A 17,500-nucleotide genomic window follows, 5' to 3' on the forward strand; every position below is an offset into this window, starting at 1 on the left:
TTGATAGATAAGGGTAGGTCATTAATATATGCAGAAAATAAGATAGGTCCCAAAACAGAACCTTGAGGTACACCATAGTTAATTCGTAATAACATTGATTTTGAACCATTTGTGGACACAAGTTGTTTTCTTTCAGAGAGAAAAGATGAGATAAGTTCTAATGTATTCAAAGACAAACCATAAATCTTTAGTTTTTTCAGGAGGAGAGAATGATCAATCACATCAAAAGCCTTCATAAAGTCGACAACAAGAGCTCCAGTAATTTCGTTATTATTAATGTTAGTGAGCCATTGATCTACTAAACTTGTTAGTGCAGAATGACATGAGTGATTAGCTCTAAATCCAGACTGATTTGGATGGAACAAGTCAAAATTATTAAAATGCTTAAGAATATGTTTATTTATATGATTTTCCAGGGGTTTTGATAATATTGGCAAAATAGAAATTGGTCTGTAGTTTGATGGTTCAGAGCGATCACCATTCTTATATGCAGGAATAACTTTAGCAGTTTTGAGCGTTTTGAGAATCTTATTTTTTGTAATACTTAAATTATATATGTATGTGACGGATTCTGCTATTATAGGAGCTGAGAGTTTTAATATTTTTCCGTCTATGCCATCAAGACCTCTTGTACTAGTTTGTTTTAAATGGATCAGAGCATTATAAACTTCATGTACACATATCAAAGGAATATCTAATGTGGATGAAATATTTTTTGATTGACAGAATTTTAACAGAGCATCTAAAGAGTTAAGGTTTGATTTGTCTGATTTTATAATTGAAGTAGCTAATTTACAGAAATGTGAGTTAAGTCTATCTGTGGATATATCTGTGAGTGATGTAATTTGTGTGGCTCTATTCTTATTTTTCAACTGATTTATGGCTTTCCACAAAGACTTACTATCAGACTTAGAAGTGATCAACTTTTGAAAATATTTCTTTTTCGCTAAACGTTTCATGTTATTTACTGCATTTCTTTGCTTTTGAAAATCTTCTCGGGTTCCAGTTGATAAAAGAAAATCTCTGAAATCGATGGCGTCTTCTATGTCTCCCGTTATCCAAGGCTTTTTCAGACTGGTTTTTACACGTTTAGTTTTGAATGGGGTGTGTTTGTTGTAAATGTTGAGGAAATTATGATACCATATTTCAAACGCTTCATCTGGATCAGTAAACTGATAAACGAGAGACATAGGAGAGTTCATCAGGTCCATCAAGAATGAATCAGGGTCAAATTTTGAATAACTTCTGTATGTGATAACTTTATGACAGTTTTTTGGTATCTTGATACCTTTTTTAGACCATGTGATACACACTGGAAAGTGGTCGCTACAGCCAAAGGTTGGAGAGCATATTTCAGAAATAGTCTTTGTGGAAGTTGCGTATATGTGGTCGATGAGTGTTTGTGAAGTGCGAGTGATTCGTGTTGGTTTGTCGATTAACTGATTGAGATGAAAGGATTCGTATGTTTGTTTCCATTTCAAATTACATTTCAGTAAATCTATATTAAAGTCACCCAATAAAATAATTTCATTTGAGAGCAGAGAAGCGTCTTCCATCATTAGCGTGAACTTATCCATCCAGTCTACGTGCTCTGCAGGATTCCTATATATAAAGCCTATAAGAAACGGTTCCGATTTTTTAAAGTGTACCTGGATCCATACTGATTCAACATGGTGGTTTTCGAGTGATTGAATTCTTTTGAATCTAATATGTTCATGAACATAAATAAGTAAGCCTGTTTCCTTTGGATTGAAAGGATCCTTACGAACGACATTATATCCAGGCATGGTTAGGTCAGAGTCTGACATATGTTCTGATAATCTTGATTCACCAAATCCAAAAATGTGAAAGTTTTTTCCAAAATTATTCAGTATATCAGAAACATCAGATAACGTATTAATTATATGATTGATATTAAGAAAGCCTACTCTCAAACCTTCTCCCAATGGCCATGCATCGCACGTCTGGGGTGTGTTAGCATTCATGATTATCTTAAGCTGACAATATAAGTAATGAAAAATTCAGTAAACAAGACACAGGACAATCTAGATTATATGGGAAAAGTAACAAAAATAATAATGTCAAGTAGATAGCAATCAAATTGAGAAAAAACAAAGAGTAAATTCTGAAGATCAAACACTATAAGGAATGAAACAATCAATCAAGCAGAACCAATTAAATGAGCAAATTATGGGGTAGATAACAATTTCACCTTATGATAACAGGCGAATAATATATAATGAGAAATGAAAGCTATTATATAGAGAGAGAAAAATCAGGACTCCTCAATCGTATCAGTGGCACTAATATCAATGGGCAAGGCAACTTATCAGTTGATCCGGCACATGTGTGAGCAACCACAGGGGTTTATAATTACAAAGAAAAAAACAAACAACTCATACTTCATGCGCATGTGCAAGTTAACCCCAACCCTCCCCCACCCTCCCCGATATTTCGATACTTGCAACAACAACAAATAAACCATCACCACCACCAACAACAACAAAATTAAAGAAAGCGACAAATATTGAAAGGAAAACAACATCATCCATGATTGACTCTGTAACTGGCGAAAGATTAAACATTGAGTCATATCTATTTAGAATGGTATGGGGACACATAGGGGAAGGAGTCGGCAGGAGGGGGACGAGGGGTTCACGTAACAAGAAGTCAAGAAGCATGATATGATGGAAATGTGCGCTGTTGTGACAACAAGCGGGATGCTATGTGTAACAATTGTTCTGCATATGGATGGATTTGGTTTGGAGACTGTGTGTTTGTTAGTCTGTCTGTATTTTGCCTAGGAAAGTTATTATATGAGACACCGTTTTGATCGGTGTAGTGTGGTTGACGTGCGACAGGGACAGAATTGTACGGTGAGGCTGGGTAGGGGGGGGGGGGTACTGACTGGAATGTAACATTGGTGTTCTACTATTTAAGCTGGGAGCAAGAGGAGGGAAATGATAACTGGATTGTATGGGTGGAAATGGTTGCTCTGAAACCTGATCATGTGTATCGCCAGTTACGTCAGCTTGATGTGTTCGCTTCAATTCTGCCTGTGAATGATAAGCAGAGGAATGATCATTACGCAGTGGAACATTTCTGTCGTTCCACTCTTTGTTAGTCCTGTGAATGTTTTCAGGAAAACGACCTTCTTGACGGAAACCTGTCCGCCACAGATTTTTAAAAGTTACAGCCAGAAGAGCAGTTCCTCTGGCATTAGGGTGTTTTACGCTGCTGTAAAGGTTGGTGTTTGGTGCGAACGTTGGAAAATTATTGATGTAAAGGACTTTTTGTTGGTCACATGTGATTTGAAGGTTACGGTTGGAGGGAAGGATGATGTTGTTCAAGTGATGTTTGCCTCTGGCAGGAAGGATTGAACTCAGGCTCAAGCGTGCTTGTGGGAATTTATTTCGACATAACAGGATTAGTTTAGTCCATGTGTCGGTTGGCACAGGACCTGATGAACAGGAATTTATGCCAGCATGAATGCGCACGTCTTTCAGATTTGGAGCAACAGGTAATGCATTAAGCCAATTGCAGAGGTCTTCAACACACATTCCTGGAACACATATTTTGAATAAATAGGACTGATGGGGCGCTAACCGTCTGGCGTTGATGAAACGAATGACAGAGTCACCAATTAGAAGTATAGATGCTTTGTCTGGAATCGACATGCTGTTCAGTGTTTCTTGGGGAGTTGTTGACAGAGCTTTAGTTGTTGGTTTACTATACCATGGTAACTCTATCTACGGGAGGGACCGCGTCAGCTGGGATGCTATTCTCTGCACTCGAGAGCACAGAGAAAGGGTTAGATGTGGAAACTGAGTAATGAAAAGAGTTTCCAGGTTCATCATTGCAATCAGAAGAGGGAGCTGATGTACTGTCCGGTTTGTTTTCATGAGGAGGACAGTGTTTAGGGGATGGTGTCACTGGCTGGAATTCCGCCTGTGGACAGCTCCCTGGTAAAACAGAGGGCTTAGCTACAGTATCATGATTTGGGGCGGTTTGATGGTAGGGAATTGTGTCTGTTTCTGTGCTTACATCTACACTTGTAGGTTTGTCCTGAATCTCAGAGGGTGTTTGTGTGGATGATGTCACACTTTTCTTCTCTTATGACTCAGTATGTTTGAAACTAAGTGTTGCTAGCTTGTGCTGTGGCTTTTTACAGTTGAAGGGAAGCAACTGCGTTTGAGGCCAAATATGACTGTAGTCGCTTGACCACTGGCCAGATTGACCATATAGCTTGACCACTTGTCAGTTAGACCATTGCTTTACCACTGGTCACTTTGACATGACATGACATGACATGACATGTTACTTGACTTGAGGGAACAAAGAGCTGAGGGAACATAGAGCTGACCCCCCCCGTCACGGCAGAGTCTGGAGGTGCTGTTGGTGACCGGTGACAGTGTCTGGAGGTACTGTTGGTGACCGGTGACAGTGTCTCTGTCATGTCACTGCTGCCAGGGACATCCACAGACTTGTGATTCTATTTATAAATCCGTGGGGGATCACACACACACACATTCTCTCTCTCTATCTCTCTCTCTTCTCTCACTTTGACCCAGAGTTTGACGTGAAGATGAAAAAGAAACAAAAAACAATGTACTTATTTTCCTCCAGACACCACGGTAGACGCGCACCATTTGTGCAGCGCATTCAGTGAACAGCATAGAACTGCAGCAAAAGCAGCGTCTTTGAGTGTCAGCAGGTGTAGCCGTGTGTGTCTGAATGACGCTTTGTTCCCGTGTGGGTGGAGTTATCATTCACTGAGAGAGCTGCACTCACTACACACTGGACCCAGTCCATCAGGAACAGCACGCTTTGGAACTGCTTGAACAGAATATCAGACGGCCGCTATTGTGTGATAAAAAAGGTAAGCGTTATGCAATCGCTGGCTGAAGAAAACGTCAGCATACTTTGCTAAGAGTTTCTGTCGCTCAGGAAACGTCACGTTGTCATTGAGAGTTCCATTGCGTTACCGACCACTGTGGCTAAGTGGGTAGCTTCACGAACTGACGACTGGGGAAAAGGAGTTCAAACCCCATCACTGAACTCTCTCCGTATGAACGACAAAAGAGGCGACAATGACAGCATTTTAACGCTGCTGACACCCCTAATTAAAATCAGTGTTATCAGTTTAGGCTCTCACACTGAAGATGCAGACGGAGACAAAGAATACATGATATTTGTGACGACGAAAGCAGGCTGAGCCACTCAGACACACACTGGACACCAGATGGGCTTTCTGTGGGGAGGAGAGGGGGCAGGGGGGGAAGAAAGGGAGAAAACTGACTGGTCGTCCAGAATGAGTTAACTTCAGAAAACCGAACCTCTCAGTGGGATGCGTCCAGTCTCCTGCAAGAAAAGGAGAGATAGATAGATAGACAGATATATTAAGATAGATAGATATATAGATAGACTGAGAGAATTTTGTTTTATTTTGTTTTGTTTTCAGAGAAAGGGTAGCACAGAGAGCAGAGAGATTTGGTTCAGATGCGAGGAAGGTGCCAGTTGAGAACTGACATGTTTTTGCTTGCTATTAGAAACAAGTGGTTGTCGAACTGAAAGTAACATGGTTGAAACGGACCGATTTTATCTTAAGCAGCTGACTCCGATCTGCATTCTATTGTTTCACAAAGTTCCAGACATCCCCTGTCTTCTTCACGAATTTTCTTCTTCAATAAACGTAGTGAAATCACCACGTGTTGGTCTGTTCATAACCAGGAAGTCTTCAAACGTGCATGCATTGTGTGAGTTTATCAAGTCTAACGAAAACACATGTCAACAAGTTTTGTTGACTTTGATGTGGACACCCTTTTTCTTTGTGAGCCAAAATACACACAAATCTCAATACTATCTATCTATCTATCTATCTATCTTTTTGTGTGTGTGACAGAATGTCGGGACAAGACACAGCAGCCAACCCCACTGGCGCTCAGGGGAACCCCGTTGTACAGGTCAGTATGTCAGTGTGCATCCTTGTGATTCAGCTCAGTAGTACAGATCAGTATGTCAGTGTGCATCCTTGTGATTCAGCTCAGTAGTACAGATCAGTATGTCAGTGTGCATCCTTGTGATTCAGCTCAGTAGTACTACGGTCAGGTCAGGTCATTAGATCTGCTACTGGTAACCTGTAATCCAGTACAACCTGTTCAGGGTCGGGTTGCCGGCGACTAAACCGGCACTCCCACCGCTCCCTTCCGGGACTGGTGAGGCGGGTGGCTAGACACCCTTATGGAGATCCATAAAAGGGCGTAGGCTCAGGAGAGCCACCGACGGCCATCTAGCTCCACTGTGCTGTGTGCATGCCACACGCAGTTGGCCCCCGGGGTGTGTCTACCCATGCATGCGAAGTCTGCATCCGGCAGAATCTGCGGAAGAAACCTATCAGTTCAATGGAGAGGAAGGCGGTTACAGCAACGCACTGTGGAGTGCAGAGAGCAAGATGAGACACCGAAAGGATATCTTGGTCATCCACTGCATCCGTGCTCATCCTCCAGTCATCTCGACTTAGTCTTGCCACTGGAAATTGGTGGACCCGGACGAGAGAGTGAGGTCGACGTTGCGCAACTCCTCTTCACTTTAAACAAACTCATCGCGCAAGTCATCAGTCATCCAAAATGACCTTTCATCCTTCATCATTTCATCACCCCCAAGTCCTGTGGCGACAGGCGAGCGACGAAACGACAGGTGTGGGTACACTGGCAGTCGCAGCCGCAGACCTGCACGCAGGCAGCTCAGGCCATAGGGTCGTTTTTCGTCGACAGGAAAATGGAGCTCGATGGAGCTCGGCAGCCGTCTGAGCATCTGAGCAGCCCTCATTAGGAATGCACTGCTCACCTCCCTGGCATGAGGAAGGGGCTAGAAAAGGTGCCCTAAAAATTGCCTGCTCCATATCACCCTGGTCAGCATACCGCGGCTGGTGGGGACCCTACATCAGCGGTCGAAACAAAAAGAAAGAAAAGAAAAAAACAAGGATCGTTCCTCTCACCATTGGTGCTTGGAACATAAGGACTCTCCTGGACAGAGATAACGTGGACAGACCCCAAAGGAGAACGGCACTAGTTGCATCCGAACTCGCCAGATACAACATTGACATCGCAGCCTTGAGTGAGACTCGGCTTGCAGGCGAAGGCGAGCTCTGTGAACAGGGATCTGGTTACACCTTCTTCTGAAGTGGACGAGACCTGTGCAGAGCACGAACTGCTGATAACCAACACAGTTTTCTGCCTCCCTACCCGTAACAGGACGTCATGGATGCACCCTCGCTCAAAGCATTGGCATCTCATCGATTATGTCATCGTCAGGAAAAGGGATAGGCAAGATGTACGTGTAACAAAGACCATGTGCGGTGCCGAGTGTTGGACAGACCATCGCCTTGTAGTCTCAAAGCTGAATATTTGAATCCAGCCCAAGAGACGCCCCCAAAGCCAGAAGGCTCCAAAACGGCTCAACATCGCTAAGCTGAAAAACATCACCATCAAACAGTCCTTTGTGGAGCTGCTGGAAGATCATCTGGAATCCGCCTCTCTGGACAACCAGAATGTGGAGTCTGACTGGAGGACCCTGCGTGAGCTGATCTATAGTACAGCTTCAGAGACCCTGGGACCCATGACCAGAAAGCACAAAGACTGGTTTGATGAAAACTGTGATGAAATCAAGCAGCTTCTGGATGAGAAACGCCGTCTGCATCAAGCCTACCTGAGCAACCCAAAGTCCACATCAAAAAAGGATATGTACGATGCCATCCGCAGGACTGTTCAGCAAAAGTTACGCCAGATGCAGGATAAGTGGCTGAGTGACAAAGCTGATGAGATCCAGGGATATGCTGACAGGCACGATATGAAGAGGTTCTATGATGCCTTAAAAGAAGTCTATGGACCCACATCCTCAGGATCATCCCCCCTCCTCAGTGCAGATGGGAATACCTTGATCACCAAGAAGGAGAAAATTCTCGAACGCTGGGTTGAGCACTTCAACAGTGTCTTAAATCGCCCTTCCTCCATAAATGATGAAGCCATAGACTGTCTCCCACAAGTCCCCATCAACGAAGCACTGGATGATCCGCCAACACCTCTTGAGACCCAGAAAGCAATCCGTCTGCTATCCAGTGGCAAAGCACCTGGCTCAGACTCCATACCAGCAGAGGTCTACAAGGATCGAGGCACTGTGCTGACTGAGAAGCTCCATTAGCTGTACTCACTCATGTGGAAAGAAGAGACGATCCCCCAGGATTTCAAAGATGCATCTATCATCCACTTGTACAAGTGAAAGGGGAACCGGCAAGCCTGTGATAACCATCGGGGCATTTCCTTGCTCTCCATCGCAGGCAAGATACTTGCCAGGATCCTACTAAACCACCTCACAGCACACCTTGACCAAGGTCATTTGCCTGAGAGCCAATGTGGATTCCGGAAAGAGCGCGGAACCACCGACATGGTGTTTGCTGCAAGGCAGCTGCAAGAGAAATGTCAGGAGCAAAATGCTGATCTGTTCTCCACCTATGTCAACCTCACTAAGGCCTTCGACACCATGAGCAGAGAGGGACTGTGGAAGATCATGGCCAAGTACGGATGCCCTCGGAAATTTATTTCCTTGGTCAGCCAATTCCATGAAGGCATGCAGGCTCGAGTTCAGGACAATGGCGAAACATCTGCTCCTTTTGCTGTCACAAATGGTGTCAAGCAAGGCTGCATCCTGGCTACAACGCTGTTCAGCCTCATGTTCTCTGCAATGCTTACTGATGCCTTCAGAGATGGCGATGTTGGAATCGGCCTAAAGTACCGAACAGATGGCAAGTTGTTTAACCTCAGAAGGCTTCAAGCAAAAACGAAGGTCATGACAGACATCATCAGAGACTTTTTGTTTGCTGATGATTGTGCCCTCAACGCTGGATCTGAAGCTGACATGCAACTCAGCGTCGACAAGTTTGCCACTGCCAGCAGGAACTTCGGCCTTACCATCAGCACGAGGAAAACTGAAGTCCTCCATCAGCCAGCCCCAGGGAAACCCTACGTTGAGCCCAACATCACAGTCAACGGTCAGAGACTCAGTGCGGTGGAGCGGTTCACATACCTTGGCAGCACACTGTCACGAAATGCGACCATCGACGATGAAGTGAACGTCAGGATTGCAAGAGGAAGCGCAACTTTTGGTAGACACAGTGCAAATGTCTGGAAGAGAAGACGCATTAGTCTTGAGACCAAGCTAAAGGTCTACAGAGCAGTAGTTCTCCCCACACTGCTGTACGCCTGCGAAACTTGGACAGTGTATCAACGACATGCCAAGAAGTTGAACCACTTCCACACAACATGCCTGAGGAAGCTACTGAACATCAAGTGGCAAGACAGGACCCCAGACACAGATGTGCTCGCAAAAGCCACCCTTCCCAGCATCTTCACCATCCTGATGCAGTCCCAGCTTCGCTGGGCTGGACACGTGGCGCGCATGCCAGACCATCGGCTGCCCAAAAGGCTCTTCTATGGCGAGCTGCAACAAGGGAAGAGATCACACGGAGGTCAGAAGAAGCGCTTCAGAGATACTCTGAAAGTCTCTCTGAAAGCGTTTGATATCAACCCTGACTCCTGGGAGGAATCTGCAGTGGACCGTGACAAATGGCGCACTGCTGTGCACAAAGGTGCCAAGTTGTGCGAGGCCAACAGGACTGCTGCAGCTGTTCAGAAGAGGCAGGCCAGAAAGTCACGGGCAAACAAGCTCCCTGACAATGGTATGCCTGTCTTTGTCTGCCCCAACTGTCAGCGAACATTTCGTGCGCAGATTGGACTATTCAGCCATCTGCGCATTCACAGATAGATTCATGAGCATCCTCCCCCCCACCCCACCACCACCCTCCCCCCATCCCCCATCTGGATGACAACGATGGTCATCATCGATCTCGATGGACACACCACCACCACAGCAGTCTGACAGTGTACATCCTTATGATACAGCTCAGTAGTACAGCAGTATGACAGTGTACATCCTTATGATACAGCTCAGTAGTACAGCAGTATGACAGTGTACATCCTTATGATTCAGCTCAGTAGTACAGAAGTCTGACAGTGTACAACCTTATGATTCAGCTCAGCAGTACAAAGGTCTGACAGTGTACATCCTTATGATTCAGCTCAGTTGTACAGAGGTCTGACTGTGTACAACCTTATGATTCAGCTCAGTAGTACAGCAGTATGACAGTGTACATCCTTATGATTCAGCTCAGTATTACAGAGGTCTGACAGTGTACATCCTTATGATTCAGCTCAGTAGTACAGAGGTCTGACAGTGTACAACCTTATGATTCAGCTCAGTAGTACAGAGGTCTGACAGTGTACATCCTTATGATTCAGCTCAGTAGTACAGCAGTATGACAGTGTACATCCTTATGATTCAGCTCAGTAGTACAGAGGTCTGACAGTGTACATCCTTATGATTCAGCTCAGTAGTACAGAGGTCTGACAGTGTACATCCTTATGATACAGCTCAGTAGTACAGAGGTCTGACAGTGTACATCCTTATGATTCAGCTCAGTAGTACAGAGGTCTGACAGTGTACAACCTTATGATACAGCTCAGTAGTACAGCAGGTCTGACAGTGTACAACCTTATGATTCAGCTCAGTAGTACAGCAGGTATGACAGTGTACATCCTTATGATTCAGCTCAGTAGTACAGAGGTCTGACAGTGTACATCCTTATGATTCAGCTCAGTAGTACAGCAGGTCTGACAGTGTACATCCTTATGATTCAGCTCAGTAGTACAGCAGGTCTGACAGTGTACATCCTTATGATTCAGCTCAGTAGTACAGAGGTCTGACAGTGTACAACCTTATGATTCAGCTCAGTAGTACAGCAGGTATGACAGTGTACATCCTTATGATTCAGCTCAGTAGTACAGAGGTCTGACAGGAAGTTGGAGACAAGAGCTGCTGTGGGTTATTCTCTTCCTTTCTTTCGTGTTTTCACATCATACATTTTATATGGGCTCAATTGAGTGGGCTATGTCTTGGTGTCTCTGTTCGTCTGCCCGTCTGTCTGTCTGTCTCTGTTCCTGTCTCTGTCTCCGTCTGGCATAATCGCTCACTTGATCTTTCTCTTCACTGTTTCTTTTACATTCATACATCAACACATTTGATTTTGTTTGTTTCATAGAAACGTTTACTGGAGGAAATTTTACCCCAGATGTCTTCAGTAATTTTGTACAATATAATTGTCCTGCAATCAGATTCTCCAAAGCAGGTCGAAAATCGGGCGGCGTGATTTTACTTGTCCGAAATGAATTGCACCAGTTGGTGAAAAAAATCGACCATGATATTGAAAACTGTATCGTGATGAGAATACCGAAAGAATTATTTAAGACTCTAACAGATGTGATTCTAATTTGTGTTTATGTAGCACCCCCACAGTCCCCTTTGTATATTTCGTCACGTTTTGAAAATGGTATTTCTGCTTTAGAATCATGTATGCTACACGTGACAGAAAAAAATAGGAGATTTTCCCTTCATTATTTGTGGGGATCTTAATGCCCGCACTGGAAATACGCAAATCTGTCATGTAAATGATGTTGAGTATTTTATAACATCACACCGTGAATCAAACCATTTGGATATGACCACGAGGGATTCACAAGATAAACAGCAAAATTACTTTGGTAAACTATTCCTTGAACTGGGTTCACAATTTGATTTATGCATTGTAAACGGCACAACCGAGAGAGACAGGACAGGTAAACTTACTTTCATTTCTAAACACGGCTGAAACTGTAATAGACTATTTTGTAGTCTCCAGATCTATTCGTTATTTAGTACACGACATGTTTGTAGACGAAAGAATAGATTCTCACCACATGCCTATAGTTTTGATATTGTTGTGTAATAATTATGGAAAGGAACCTCGAGAGAACAGTTATTCTATAGAAAAAATAGTTTGGAATCATGACTACTGTAGTATGTTTGAAGGCAATCTCATGCAACCAGACTTTGCAACTGCTTTGGAAGAAGCTAGAGAACAATTAAATACAAGTGTAAATATTTCGATAAATATATTCAATAATGCATTGAAAAAGGCGTCAAGATGTATGACAAAACGACTCAAATATGGTAATAGGGAACAAAAACAACCGTGGTTTGACAGGTAATGCAGGGAAACAAAACGAGATGTGAAACAACTACTTATGATCCTGAGACAGGAACGATCGAAAGAAAATATAAATCAATACATGGGAGCTTAAGAACTACTATAATGTTTTGATAAAATCAAAATCAGATTTGTATAAATCGGATCTTAGAAATAAGCTAATGAATGCTACAAAAGACCTTAAACTATTTTGGTCCACTCTGAAAAATGTCAGACATAAATCAAAGAACAGATTAGGAAATATTTCAAAAGACGGGTGGCAAAGGCATTTTGTTAATGTTTTCGAAGCAGCGCTAGAGCCACAAAGAACAGTTCATACTGACAACATTTATTACCATGACGAAACTCAAGAGCTAACTGATTTGAACTCTGATAATTATAACCCGGGAAGAAATTCTTGATTCAATTAATCATCTTAACGCAACAAGGCTGGCGGTCCAGACGGCCTGATTCCAGAGATATTCATACATTCAGCTGCTTGGATATTATCATATTCAGAAAATCTGTTCAATTCTGTTTTTTCATCAGGACAATATCCAGGTTCATGGACACAAGTGATCATACAACCACTTCACAAGCGCGGCAACTCTAATGACCCTAACAGTTACAGAGGAATATCCCTCTTAAATATATGTAGTAAGCTTTATAGTTATATTCTTAATAAACGTCTGGTTAAGTGGATTGAAGATAATGATATCAATGGTGAAGAACAAGAGGGGTTCAGAAAAGATCGTAGCACTATCGATCACGTTTTTACTTTATTTGCAGTTGTCCAGAAACATCTAACATGTAACAAAAACTGTATGTACCATTTATTGACTTTTCCAAAGTCTTTGATTTAATTTCCCATGCAAAATTGTGGCCAGTTTTGACTGAAAATGGAGTATGTGGCAGAATGTTAAAGGCCATCCAAAATGTGTACAAAGTGGTAAAAGCATGTGTAAGATGTGGCAATGGCGCAGGTCTCACAGATTTCTTTTTCGGTCAGAAAGGTTTGAAACAAGGTGAAATTACAAGTCCACTACTGTTTTCAATGCTTATAAATGAATTATCACTTAACATAATTAACAATGGCAAAGATGGTGTACAGCTCCATCCTGACATTATAGAATTGTTTATTGTTCTGTTTGCAGATGGTGTTGCCTTATTGTCGTACACAGTGAGAGGTCTTCAGCATGTTAGACTTACTGAGAAAAAATGCTGGAACTCTTGATCTATCAGTTAATTTAGATAAATCTAGTATAATTGTATTCAGAAATGGGGGTTAAATTTCAAACCACGAAAAATGGTTTTATAATGGGGTTGTGCTGAAAACTGTTAACTCATACAAATATTTAGGTGTTTGGTGTTTAAACTACTCGTTTAAGTTTCTCGCTCACTATGAAAGAACAGACCTTAAAGGCAAAATTAGGTATAGTTGAAATATTCAGCACCTTGTGGAAATTAGGGGATGTCACTCCTGGCATCGTTTTCACCATGTTTGATTCCCAAATAAAACCTATTATATTATATGGATCTGAAATATGGGGAACCTTAGATACATTCCATTCCGAAAAAGCCCACACATTCGCTCTGAAAAAATTATTAAACGTCGCACCTAGAACACCAAATGATATGATTTATGGTGAAACTGGAAGAGTACCATTACATATAGACGCAAAAACAAACGCCATCCGATACTGGCTGTGACTTTCAAGAATGACAGCTGAAAGGTTGCCTAAGAAAGCCTACATTATGCTTGTAAATCTAGACAAAAACAATAAGAAAAGCTGGGTATCATATATTCGCAACTTACTTCCCATGTATGGATTTGGTTATGTATGGCAAAACGAAGGTGTACAAAATGTAACCTGGTTTTTACGTGTCTTCAAAGAGCGATTGATTGACTGTTGGAAACAGGATGGTGTAGTAGGATCCAGGAACACGAGCGATATTCTGTATGTAGAAAATTTAAATTTGAATTTTCATTAGAACCGTTTTTCGAGTATATTAAGAATAAGGCATTAAGGGACATTCACATCAGATTCAGATTAGGCATTACTGATATAAGTATCCATAAATTTCGCTATTCCACAAACCTTCCTGTGGACATTTATGTAAACGACATATTGATGATTAATTTCACTTTCTGTTTAGCTGTCATTCAAATGAAGCAATAACACCAAAATACCTTCCTCTGGAATTTGTGCAAGATCCAAATAAACAGCAGCTGACAATTCTTAACGACTGTAAATATATGACAGATATTGCTCGATACATTTATCACAGTTTGAAATTTAGATCAACCAGTTAAGTAATTTAGCGTTTATTATCTGTTTATTTCCGCATCTCCTGGGCTGATGGCCATATGTTCCAAAATATGTAAACCGAAAACCAGTTCGTCCATGTCCATATCCATTTTGTGAACGTCTCAGTGTGTGCGTGTATGTGTGTATCGGAGAGTGTGGAAGAACATTTTACATGTTTTGGTGCTTTTGATTTCCCCTTTCCCCCCTCCCCTGATATGAGCAAGGCTTAAGTCAATGAACCATTTGTCTTGTCTTGTCTTCTCTTGTCTTGTCTTTTACATTCATATAACGACAAGACAGTGCCTGCCTTACACATGGTTATGTCGAATTATCTGACACTGAAAAGGCTATAATTAGAACATCTAACTTAGGACGTTTAATGCATGCGATTATTATGCTTTTGGACTCACTTGTGTAAACAATGAGTCTATGTAATAATCCGATGTTTCGGGTATATCAGTCACTTATTTGAAAAAGACAAACAGACAGACAGGTATACAGATGCATATAATGAATATAAATATGCACACACACAAACACATACACACACACACACACACACACACACATGCGCGCATGCACACATATTGACACATACACATACGTATTGTTGTTGTGTCATTTTTGTTGCTGCATTTGGTTGTGTGTCTTTTTCTGTTTGTTCTTTGTTATTAAGTTTATATGTGAGTGCATGCATGCGTTCTCGTATATGTACGGGAGGATTGGGGGAGGTGGGGGTGGGGGGTTGGAGGGAGTTGGAGGGTTTGGGGGCGGTTTGCTTGTGCGTTTGTGCGTGCGGGAGTGTTTGTGTGTGTGTGTGTGTGTGTGTGTGTGTGTGTGTGTGTGCACAGAGAGAGAGAGGGGGAGAACGGACAGACAGACAGGCTGACAAAGGGACCCAGTGTTTGTGGGGGAAGGGGTGGGGGATGGGTGGATTAAAAGACGTAAAAGTAATGCAGTCACACAGGCTCACCCCCATCCTCACCCCTACCCTACCACTCTGCTGCCTCCACACGCCCTTCCCCAACCCTCCATCTCCCCACGTACACTCTCACTCCCTCCCTCCCTCTTCCATGCTGTGAGTTCAGCATGTGATCCAGTGTTCGTTTTTCCGGGCTGTACGGTGGAGAAAGGGGCAGAGATTATATGTGAAAGAGTAACAGGGAGGGGCCATGTTTACTTGCTGCACGTCATAGATTTGCTGTCGCTTTGAGTGCCTCCATAGTTAAGCACTTTTTGGGGTGGTCATTGTAGTATAACATATAAACATTTTTTCTCACTCCATGTTTCTTGAATCCCCCTTCCACCTCCAAATCCCCACCTCCCATCCCTTTGTCCTTCTCCTTCTGTCACTGAACCATGAGGTCCAGGTGGGCTGTGGATCCAATGTGAAGGCAAACATGACAAGTGTCATCCACTTCACTCACGTGTGGTTTTTCTGATCACTACTGCAGGTGTGCCTGTCTGTCTGTCCCGGTTCATGGCCTGTCCTATTTTGTGTGAGTGTCTGTGTGTCTGGGTGTATCTGGGTGTGTCCGTGTGTGTGGGTGTGTCCGTGTGTGTGGGTGTGTCCGTGGTGTGTCCGTGTGTGTGTGTGTGTCCGTGTGTGTGTGTGTGTGTGTGTGTACGCGTGTCTGTGATGAAAACTGAGATAATTGCACATAATGATATACAGTTGAACAGTTTACACTGGCCTTGCAAACGCATGTAAAAATGTAAGCAGCTCTGTTGCCCTTCAACAACCACCACTCTTCTTCCCACCCCCCACTGCCTGTGTTGAATCCACGATCTACACCCCCCTCACCCAACCTCATGTTCTCAATGAGGAAGTCTTCCTGAAAGAGATACCCTGGTCAGATTTACTTTCAGCACTGCCACCCTGGCCCCGTCCCCCCTCTCCCCCCCCTCTCCCTCTCTCTCCCCCCTCTCTCTCCCTCCTCAACTGTCTCACTCTCTCTCTCTCTCCTTTCCCCCCTCTCTCTCCCCCCTCTCTCTTTCTCATCCTCTCTGTATCCCTCTCTCCTTTCCCCCCTCTCTTTCTCCCCCCCCCCTCCCTCTCTCTCTCTCGTTATTTGCCGCTCTTTATGGGGCACGGCCAGGTTGGCAGTGCAATGCTGGGTATCTCTTTTAAGAAGACTTCTCATTGAGGACATCAGATTGAGTGGGACACTGAAACTGGGAAACTGAAAAAGGTCTCGAACACACTGCAACAGCTGTAAAGTTGGCAGGGGCCTCAAGTACACCTCGACAGTTAGAAAGTGTTGACAGAAGCCTGAATCATACATCAACATTTATAATTTGTGACGAAGGTCTCAAATACACCTCAACATCTATAAACTGGTGGCAAAATAGAACCAAGCTTGATGGATACCATAATATACATTCAATTTCAATTAAACTTGGTCTTGTTACTTGGTTATGGGTACAGTATGATTCCTAAAGAAATCAGAATCAGAGGTTAACTGTCAAAATCACAGCCTGGCGTACGATATTGATAGAAAACATTTCTGCGTGTAAGAGAGAGAGCAGGTCTTCTATATAATCTTCAGGAAAGTTAGTACCATGAGTGGTCATGGTGAAAACAAAACCCTTGTTGAAAACAAGGTCAGATAAATTATCATGGTCAGAACATGGCCTATTAGGAAAATGTAAAGGACAACAGAACTTTGTTTTTCTTAACCAACTTTCATTCAGCATGGTATACCATGCAGTGATTTGTTTTGGCCAGAACATTAATGTTTTGCAAAATTAAATGCCAAAGGTCAAGGTCACATTAGTGTGTCTTTTTGCCAGATTTCCTTTTTTTCTTTTTATTTTCTTTTTCTTAGTACATCCTTTGTTTGATCAAATGGATATCACGAGTGAGTCTTGAAGGCTCCACCTCTCTTGTTATTTGATAAGATATAAATGATAGGAGTGTATGACAATCATTTTTGACTCACTTGTGTAAACAAAGTGAGTATGTTTTAACCCGGTGTTCGGTTGTCTCTGTGTGTGTGTGTGTGTGTGTCCGTGGTAAACATTAACATTCCCATTTTCTCTGCAAATACTTTGTCAGTTGACACCAAATTTGGCA

The 17,500-nt window shown here is 42.8% G+C and overlaps 2 protein-coding genes and 1 long non-coding RNA gene across 4 annotated transcripts in view; 1 reads left to right on the forward strand and 2 right to left on the reverse strand.

Annotated features, from left to right (window-relative positions):
- Positions 1–17,500, reverse strand: part of LOC143277353 (uncharacterized) — a 610,653-nt gene that overhangs the window by 308,357 nt on the left and 284,796 nt on the right. The window lies entirely within an intron of this gene.
- LOC143277316 (uncharacterized) overlaps positions 1–17,500 on the reverse strand; it is a 273,528-nt gene that overhangs the window by 4,330 nt on the left and 251,698 nt on the right. The gene's annotated exons all lie outside the window — the stretch shown is intronic.
- LOC143277309 (uncharacterized) overlaps positions 5,903–17,500 on the forward strand; it is a 64,471-nt gene continuing 52,873 nt past the window's right edge. Inside the window, exon 1 of the mRNA XM_076582090.1 lies at positions 5,903–5,963. Coding sequence (XP_076438205.1) covers positions 5,904–5,963 — 60 coding nt within the window. The 5' untranslated portion in view covers position 5,903. The remainder of the gene's footprint in view (positions 5,964–17,500) is intronic.

Source organism: Babylonia areolata, chromosome 34 (assembly GCF_041734735.1).
Source record: "Babylonia areolata isolate BAREFJ2019XMU chromosome 34, ASM4173473v1, whole genome shotgun sequence".
Classification (NCBI taxonomy): Eukaryota; Metazoa; Mollusca; class Gastropoda; order Neogastropoda; family Buccinidae; genus Babylonia; species Babylonia areolata.